General features: G+C 40.9%; 2 protein-coding genes across 3 annotated transcripts; one reads left to right on the plus strand and one right to left on the minus strand.

The window, feature by feature from the left end:
- Positions 1-622: 622 nt before the first annotated feature.
- On the minus strand, positions 623-7,359 carry LOC121198960 (phosphatidylcholine transfer protein). 2 transcript variants are annotated; one of them, XM_041063365.1, is made up of 7 exons: positions 7,252-7,359; positions 4,788-4,983; positions 3,577-3,694; positions 2,678-2,757; positions 2,399-2,570; positions 2,066-2,133; positions 623-1,562 (listed from the first exon to the last, which is right to left on the minus strand). In XM_041063365.1, exons 2-7 carry the CDS (start codon positions 4,914-4,916, stop codon positions 1,488-1,490), a joined length of 642 nt encoding a protein of 213 aa, XP_040919299.1. In that variant the 5' UTR covers positions 4,917-4,983; positions 7,252-7,359; the 3' UTR covers positions 623-1,487. The 2 variants fall into 2 exon arrangements, with proteins under 2 accessions (XP_040919299.1, XP_040919300.1); XM_041063366.1 differs by lacking the exon at positions 7,252-7,359 and having other exon boundaries at positions 624-1,562; positions 4,766-4,887.
- tmem100a (transmembrane protein 100a) lies at positions 5,799-9,210 on the plus strand. The gene is made up of 2 exons (XM_041063367.1): positions 5,799-6,055; positions 7,818-9,210. Exon 2 carries the CDS (start codon positions 7,908-7,910, stop codon positions 8,310-8,312), a length of 405 nt encoding a protein of 134 aa, XP_040919301.1. The 5' UTR covers positions 5,799-6,055; positions 7,818-7,907; the 3' UTR covers positions 8,313-9,210.
- Positions 9,211-9,519: the final 309 nt, after the last annotated feature.

Below are 9,519 nucleotides of genomic sequence, written 5' to 3' on the forward strand. Positions count from 1 at the left end.
AACGGCCGGAAGTAGGGGGTGTGGCGAAATTAGCGGCTAGTGGTTCTTGTTTGCTGGAGATCATCGGCTGTACCAACAAATATTAATGAATTACTTTTATACTGAAGAAAATTATAAACCTTGTGATTCTCAGGAAAGTTTTAAACGGTTTAATGGGAATTTATTTGCAATTTACAGCGGTGTATAAAAGCAGCGGAAATCAAACAACCCGCCCACATTAAAGAAAGTGGAGCCTGATTGGTTAAAAAGGAACCAATCTGGTAACACTGCCCCAGAGGTGAACGGTCTAAGTCAGCGTTTTTTTCTCATTTACTTACAGTATTGAATATTACGTGTTTTTTTTGTTTTGTTTTGTTTTTTTAAGATTACATTTGGGCTTTAGCAATTATGTTATTGGTATTTTCATGTTAATTATAAAAATTATAAAATAGTGTCGGTGCCTAGCCATGGGGAAGCCTTACTCTCATTGTCACTGTCAAGCACATGGAGTTGCTTAGCAGTGATTAGGTTACCATGGCAGTATCCCACCTGTAAGACAACATTACAGCATACACACCCGTTGACCTTTCAGACGATTGTTTTACTTGTAATGCACAATTGTGTGACAGTGGATGTGACTGTAATGGCATGCTGGGCGAAAACGTAACAGACAGTTTACACCTCTAAATGTCAGATTAAAGTTTATTAATTTCAACAACACAGCAATATTACACAGTAATAGCATTCCATGACCATTTTAAACCATATTCATCTGTATCAACAGGAGTGCTGAGGTACTGAGGTTCAGCCTAAATACAGTACTCAGATACTGTATCTTTGACCATGTGCATCCATAACATGACTTTTGCATAAGTAATGTACCCATGGAAAGGAACCGCAAGAAGTCTACAAGGCGACATTCCTTTAAAAGTGCAGATTTGTCATTTTCACCTCATTACAGCAAATGAGTGAATTCCAGTGAATTGAAAAGGACAATGAGTAGACTCCAGTGTGACCAGACATTCAATACATCAAATTATATTGCATCTGTCACATTTATCATGTAAACAAAATCTAAACAAGGAAAAGGGAGTGAGAGCTATGCAAGAAGATGCAACTTTTCCTGATCATTGTTTCACCACCCAGGGCCCAAAGTAATAATACATTTGAGTTTTTATACAACGCTTAAAACATATCCTGTGAAAGCTCCTAAATCCTGAAGGGGACTGGAGCTTACAATGATTTCACAGGGGAGAACATACAGTATTGGGTAATACAGCACAACGGAACAGAATTGATTCACACCAGCCTATTAATGAGGGTGGCTGGTCATGCATATCATGCCTGAGTCAATAGCATGCTACGACAAGTAGCAGCCCACACCATGCCACATTCATACCCACACAGAAAAGTCAAATCTGAACACACATCAAAACGTCTCCCAAAAGCTAAAACAATAAAATGGATGAAAGCCCTTGTGCATGAGCCCCTGTCTTGTTTCGCTGCACTCATTTCTTCTGGCAGTGGGTTTTATAATTGCCGCAGGCCTTCTGCATGTCTGTTAAGAAACCTGGAACCCCACTCTGTTTAATAAAAACACACAAAGATAATCAGTCAGAGTCACAAACACATGTGCCAAAAAGACCCACCCAGGAGGGGCAACGAAGTGAGGAGCTGTTGACATCACCCTGCCACACATCTGCTAACAATAATGCTGGAACTCCACGAAGCAGGCGGAGGGATGGAGCTCTCTGAGGCCTGCAAGTGAACCCTTTTAACACCCTCTTTAAAGCCCTCGTCAAAGATCTGTTTGTGTAGGGAAACAATGAACGTATATACAGTTCAAAGATTGTAATGTGCTGGTGGGAATAGCTGTGAGTCTGAATCCATCATATCGTTAAAATATTTGGAACAATTGTTTCTCAGGCTTTGTCTAATGTACAAATTCCATTTAAAGGCTTTTCTTTTTTACTGTCTACACAAGAAAATTTAACATCAAAGTGCAGACATATAAATCCACGCAAAGCACTAAAAAAAACAAAAAACGAAGTTAATTTCTTTCTACAATAAGTCATGCAAAACTTACCTTAGCTGCCCAGTTCACCAGCCAGGTAGGAATCATACCACCGGGGTTGTCGAAGTAATTCAAGAAAACTAAAATAAAGCACATGTTCATTAATGATAACAGGGCAGTCACTAAAGATTGTTTTCAGAGACTATACAATAGTTTAATCTATGAAATGTGCAAAAAAAGTTTCCAAACCCCAAGACGGAATATTCTGATTGCTTAATATGTCCGACCAACAATCCAAATGACTTAAACGTCTGATTAATTGTCAAATTAATAATTTCAGCACTTGTTTATATGCACACACACAAAGTGTCTGTAGTACCATTATATTCCTTCATCATGTGTTACCTTTAGTTCCACAGGCTCCGTCGCTCTCCAAGGCAACGCTCTGCTTGTAGTCTTTGACCCGCAGCACGCCGCTCTTTTCTGGACACGGCGTCTCTGGAGAGCTTCTAGCCAGGATCACGAAGATCTTCCTGCCATCCACATCCAGGTCTCTCCTCTCCCTGACATACACATACTGAGGTTTGGGCTGTTAGGGAAGGTGCTCTGTGAAAGTGTGATCGTGGGGAAAATATGCTCTATATAACCACCTCCTTTCAACTTTCCCAGCCCAACCAAGGATACATCTCTGTTCGACAGAGGAAAGGGGTATTTCACCTCCCAATAGATCGCTGCCTGTCCATCGAAGTCCTTCTCATAGAGCTCTGAATTTTAAAAATGGATGGATACATCACACACTGACATGTGATCAAATAAATGTTTGAGCCATATACTGGAAACATTCCACAGATCTAACTGATTCAAGAAAGAAATGTGCAAATAAAGACTAATAAAGAACTGTAGGCTCATACTACGCTGCATGTTTTTAAGGTGCAGTGGTTTCAATCTGACGTTATAGCAAATGTTATACCCACCATCTTATCGACAGCCATCTTACCTCTTCCTCTAAAATGCCCTGGCTGGAGTATTATCTGTCTGTGGTCTTCTGTATATCAGTCAACCACTAACCAAAGCACCTGTTGTTACTAGCTGCCTGAGGCCTATGTGTTTGCTAATACAACATTCTAAGTCGCAAGACTGTCCCAAAAACCACCCTACAAGGGAGGAAATTTTACCTAGTAAATGTGATTCACGTTGGATTCACGTTTGTTGCTACCAGACTAGGTAACTACATGACTGTGCCTACAGACTGAAGCTACTGTAAAACATGTTACCTTGACACTTCAGAGGTGCATGAAGACGAGGAGCAAGAATTTAAAAAGTTACCTCAGTGTTAAACTGTCACAGTAAATCCATGCCTATATGCTGAACAAGGAAGAAAAGGCTACGACAACAAAAGCCTACACGTGTGTTAAAGCCAACAAGCCATGGTGAATGTCAGCAACTACAGAACAGACATTAAACAAATACTGAAACTTATGTGAATACAAAGATTATATCTTAGGCAGGAGAGAGATGAGGGAAAGCTGATTCGGGTGGCAAGGACAACAACAGTGTGAACCTCGCCTTACTGTTGTTTTTACCTTTCACGTATCCATCCCAATGTTTCCGATAGGTCAGGTCCATGTAGACATCTGCACACAGCTCTGGAGTGCAGGTGGTGAGCACACCAAAGACTTTGTACTCATAAAGCCCAGTTTCCTGAAAACAGCACATGAAAGTTCAGTCTTCCAACAGCAGACTTCGCGCCACACCCCACAGTATGTAACTAATCCCAAACCACACAACTCTGATTAGAGCCACTCTGCGTTACACCCTTTCTCACTCTGAGGGAGGAAGTGTGTTGGATTTAATTCAGAAGTTCAAATACAGTTAACACCCTTAAATGCAATAAACAAATGGCACTTTAAGTCACAGATTTTGTGGTCATCTCGAACGCAACGCAAAGTCATACCAAACTCCCCTCACAAAAACATCAGTTTAAGGTGTCTTAGTTTTCCCTTTGCAGTGGACAACATATCAAAGCCCCGAACAAAATTTATTTTCTGATAACTTTAAAATATCATGCTTTTGATAATGGAATACTGCAATATGCATTTTTTGGAGACTCAAGTGACTCAAGCCAAATGTGAAAAAGTTTATTTGGATGACTGGCCCAAACATAGCACAGTGTGTGTTTTTTGTATTATGTATTCTATATATACTTGTAATTTTTCATCAATGAATGCCATCCAACATTAGTCAAAAATAAGCAGATAAACGTATCATTCAGCTCACAAGTAATTCCCCCAACAGCATTTTAATATAGTTTTAGAATTTGATTTAATGTTATGTACATAGACATCTATTTAAATTCAGTTTAAAGTGAATTACATCTGGATTTGTAAGATGTATGCCGAGTTGAACAATGGCGTCCATTATTTCATAAATATATTCAGTAAGGTTTCACAAGGTGTGTATACCTGCCTAAAGGCGAGGCAGTGTTTAATTGACAGGTTTTTAAATGGAGTTTGGTGTGACGGGTGCAGCCGGTATATTTCCGGACATTTCCCCATGCTTGCCACTCGGACTCCGCTGCTGATGTGTTTATGAATGTGGTCAATAAATGAATTATATTAAAAACAACAATGTCAATGTAATTTTGCAACAGAAAAGAGTATAAATCGGTGAGATTAGCGAAGCCACAGGCCGAAACAAACTCATTCATTCGGTCCATCGCCGGCAGCCGTTTCCTGTTGTAAAAACAGCAGTTTCAGTGAACCTGCTCTGTACCTGCGCTGTACCTGGTCGGTACCTTGTCATAGAGGCGGTAGATCTTGACTCCCATCGTCTCGGTGAAGAGCTCCCATCCTCCCTCCAGCTGCGGCTCATCCAGCTCCCCCCACGCGCTCTGAAACTCCTCATCTGTAAACCTCAGCGACATGACGGCTCCTCTGCAGCAACAACTGTCAATCCGCAGCGAGTCAAACACCCCGGCTTCCGGTCACCACCTTCAAAATAAAAGAGTTACTGAGGGATCTGTCCGCATTGTGCTTTTTCTTTGCGCTGTATGCATCAGTCAGAGATGGCCAGTAAACACATACCAGTACAACAACAAGAAGATTTTTTTGTACTTGTACTTGTTTGCTTTTAATCGAGTAAAGGATCTAAATACTTCCTCCACCTCTGATGGTTCTTCACTGAAAATACTTTCCCTCCTCTTCACAGGGGGAAAATGTTCTTCATAAGATTTATGTATGAAAATAACCCTGCTTTACACATACATTTTATAGTTACATTGCACATACCGTATGAGCATATACTGGCCCTGAATTTCAAAAAATGCTCAGTAAGAAATACAGAGTGTACAAATATTAAATTACTGATGTAAAATCACATCAGTAATTTAAGAAATTAAATTAAATCCCATTTGACATGAACTCTTTGGTTCATAACGGCCATGTTACTGATTCATAATGTCCTAACAGGTTAATCCTGCGAGGACAATTAAAACTGATTCATTCTGCACATGCTACAAACAGACAAATGGTACATAACAGAATTAAAAAAGCTGAAGCCTACACCGCGAAAGATTTCACCCTTTCGGTTACTTCAAATTATCAGTCAAATATTGAGCCTCACCAGCCAACCAAAAATAAAAACGGAAATGTACAAATTTGGACTTCAAAATAAATGTGTCCAATGAACTGAAACTCATTACAGGTCGGCAACGTGCGGTTTATTTTGAAATACTCCACAGGAATAGGGGATTTCTCTCATCTTTGTGAACTTCACAGTTCAGTCATCGATACTTGAAATAGTTGCTGTGAATGGGGATGGCAGTCCGGCCGACAGCTCTTAACCTGAGGACTTCACAGGCGGACGCTTCCCATGAATGGGAGTCAGATTCCAGCCCGGAGAGAGACGCTGTTTGTTGTCGGCTTCAGCACAGAGGAAAACAACATTCACTTTTAATTAGATGATTCTGAGCGAATATTTTATGAGCGGCTCTGTTCAGAGACAAGTTTCACTGCAGCAGAGGAGCCACTTTGGAAACTGTGGGACATGGAAAACGGCTGTGAAGTAACCAACTTTTCTTCTTTCTATACAAACGTTTGTCGAACATGTCAAGTAGATTGACCGCACTGCGAATAGCCAGCGAAGGTTTGGGCTTAAACTGAAGTAAATTATTCAGCTTTCACCAGCTGGAGTCAAGCTCCGTATGGTCAGTTATTACTGTAATTTACACGGTGGTGGTGCAGATTGATTTGCTGAAAATGTAGGGTTGTAATGTGGATTGTTATATCGAGAGAAACAGTTAAACAGATTCCATCCCTCCGCTGGTTCTGATTTTCCTCCTGCTTCAAAAAGTTTTGGCTTCAAATCTTGGAGTTTGGTTTTTTTTTTTGTTTTGTTTTGTTTCTTCCTGTTATCAGCCCCTTAATTGGTCCTTGGTCTCTAACTCCAGTTAAATTCTTGAGTCTGTACTGATGCTTTTCTTCTGCAGTGATTAGTTCATTAATAGACTGGCCGGTGGACAGAAGATGAGTCTGCAGCTCTTTTGATAACTGATTTATTGTTTGGAATAGTATTCTACTACAAAGTAAACTGAATATCAAGACATCACTTTGGGCTTTAAAATTCTTGTGGACATTTTCCACAATTTTCTGACATTTTATAGACTAAATGACTCATCGATTAATTGAAAAAAATAATTGACAGATAAATTCATAATAAGAATAATCATTTGTTGCAGCTCTAAAGCGGCGCAACAATATTAAAAACAATCGTAGAAACTCACCAGAAGGTAAAAGGGTAGACAACTTCAGTTATTGTTGTGTAACACTGTTTCTACAATCAGATGAAGTTAGTTTGTTCAGAGACTCCATCAAAGTGAATTAAAGGGATGTTTCTACTCCTAATTTAAAGCTAAATAACTAAAGTCAACACAGAAAATTGTGTTTCTAAATTTCTTTTTTTAATACATTTTATTCATGCATCCATTAAATTATATACAAATATTTAAAGTCAGATATGTTATATTTTAATAAATATATTAGACTGTTGTCAGTAAAATGAATGAAAAAAAGGCTTCTCAACGTCAGGATAAAGTTCTGATGGAGAAAGAGTGAAGCTTTTATTTTATTCTTAATTTCATAGTTTTGAAAGTAGTAAAAGTTAAATACATTGAGTCCAAAAATACTGAACTCAGCCAATGAAATAGTGTAAACTCCCCAGATCTTCCCCAAAATACAGAGGATATAACCTCAGTATATTACCTGTGGTGCTGACACCTTGGCAGAGCCTGACCCCGAGACTGTGGACCACTGTTTTTCCTTTAATAAGCAAAGACTGAACATCCAGTGTTTCAAAGCCCTGACGGTGATGGAAAGTATCAGAGAAACCGTACTTCCCATTTATTGTCACTCAGCATCTGAATCACAGCCTTCCACGCAGCAGACGTGAGGGGGGAAGAATGAGTGCTTGTGAAATTGCTGGTGATTTCGAAGCTCCTTGCATTTCACGGAGCAGTTTGTAATGTCATATCCTGCGCTCTCCAGGGAATGTCTCAGCTCGTGCTGGGCTGAGTGGTCCTGCGTCATTCAGGCAACTCCTCAGACTGGGTCAGGGGGTGGCTGCGCAGAGATGTTACATGGGTTCATTAAACCAGCATGTGGTGGTCAGAAAGAGGCGGTGAATTGTGAAATGTGGGGTTGAATTCCAACGAAAAGCCACCGCAAGCTTTTTGTTTTTCCTTCTGCAAAGCTGTGTCCAGGGTTGAGCAACAAGTTTGACTCTTTGCTTTCACTGATCCCTTTAATGACTGGTTCCTTCTTCCACACAGACTGGGAGATCCTAACAAGGGAAACGGGTTAGAGGGGCAACACCGAGGAACCATCTGTGGTTGGTTAACAGAAGGCTGCTGAATCCTGCAATGCCAGAAGAAGCCCATGAGGACGCCATGAGAACGCCTGCGACCCCAGAGAAGCCCGGTAACAACGAGCGCCCTGCAGCCGCTGTGACGATGGTAAACATCCCCCTGGTCAATGAAGTCCAGCTGACTGCAGCCACCGGTGGGACGGAGCTGTCCTGCTATCGCTGCACCATCCCGTTCGGCGTGGTGGTGCTCATCGCGGGCATCGTGGTCACCGCCGTGGCCTACAGCTTCAACTCACATGGATCCACCATCTCTTACTTTGGCCTGGTGCTCCTCTCGGCCGGACTGGCGCTCTTAGCGGCCAGCGCCGTCTGCTGGAAGGTGAGACTGGAGAGGAAGAAGGAGAGGCGACGGGAGAGTCAAACCACCCTGGTCGCGAACCAGAGGAGTATTTTCACCTGAACTAGCAGTTTGAACAACACACATCCTGATTTCCGGAGTCTGAAAAGGCCTGGTCTTGACTTGGTTTGGAGCTGGAGAACCAGCTGTAAGCAGATGTTGTGCGGCATGCGCTGGATTTCAGACCTGTAAAAGCTTTGACCGCAGACTCTCAAGGCCTAGAACTCGAAGCTTTGAAGACATTGTAAGGGATTTATTTGTCAAACAGACGTTGAGCATCTGGCGAGCTGGGAACGCAGCCAGGAGGAATGTATCACAATTAAGATGAATTACCACTGTGCAAAGCGATGTAGAGGAAGTCTCCCATTAATCTGCTGTTGGATGTGGTGGCTTTGATTGTAATGGGAGGGAGTGTGGTTTAAAGAGCCCGTGGAAGGAGAGGGAACCTGGAAAATCCAGGACAATGATTCATGCCTCATTTTCTGCACCTCAACCTGCACATAGCAGTTTCTAACGTCTCATTGTTCTCCTCACAGGGAATGATTATGAACTGCCTGTTATGGTACTTGATGAGGATTTTGTTTAAAATCGGACGATATGTTCTGTTCATCACAAAAGATTGGACGGCAGATGATGTTACTTAAAGAGAGGGAATGTTTAACCTTAAATATGTAACCACTTAAAGCACTTTGACTCTTCATAATCATCATTATTCAGCATTAAACAACATCTTTTAACAAATTCAGTAAGTGATAAATCCAAATTTGGAGTTGTATTGCTCATTATGGTGAATTTGGAACGTTTACACGGTGTTGTGGCAGTGGTCTTATTGTCCACAGTGTACTTCCACAGTGTAAAAAATATTACATACAGTATTACATGTATTTTGTCTTGATGTAATCATTTGCATGTATTAACCGTTAACAGGACGTCATGAGGTTTAATAAACTCATTAATCACAGTTGGGACGAACAGTTGGTTTATTAATACTGGACTTCTGGTATACGATAGTTAAAGGAACAGATGAGAAAGAAAAGTAAGGTGATAGGATTAATATTAATGTTGTGTCTGTCAGGATGTGATTAGCAAAGCTTAGCATAAAGACTGGAAACAGGGGCAAATAACTAGCAAGGCTCTCTGCAAAGTTCAGAGTTACACCTATCAATATATCTACAGCTCACTAATTAATGTTTCTGTTTGTGTTCTGCAATAAGACGTCAGGAGGCTTCACGCCATCACTGCCCTTAGTTGCTGTTCGCTTTTATATGAA

This window comes from Toxotes jaculatrix, chromosome 18 (assembly GCF_017976425.1).
Source record: "Toxotes jaculatrix isolate fToxJac2 chromosome 18, fToxJac2.pri, whole genome shotgun sequence".
NCBI lineage: Eukaryota > Metazoa > Chordata > Actinopteri > Toxotidae > Toxotes > Toxotes jaculatrix.

Coding starts and splice junctions, on each gene's coding strand:
- LOC121198960 (XM_041063365.1), bottom strand. CDS start 4,916: ATGTCGCTGAGGTTTACAGATGAGGAGTTTCAGAGCGCGTGGGGGGAG. Junction 3,695..4,787: donor TCTACCGCCTCTATGACAAG/GTACCGACCAGG, acceptor TGCTGTTTTCAG/GAAACTGGGCTTTATGAGTA. Junction 1,563..2,065: donor TGGTGAACTGGGCAGCTAAG/GTAAGTTTTGCA, acceptor TTTATTAAACAG/AGTGGGGTTCCAGGTTTCTT.
- tmem100a (XM_041063367.1), top strand. CDS start 7,908: ATGCCAGAAGAAGCCCATGAGGACGCCATGAGAACGCCTGCGACCCCA.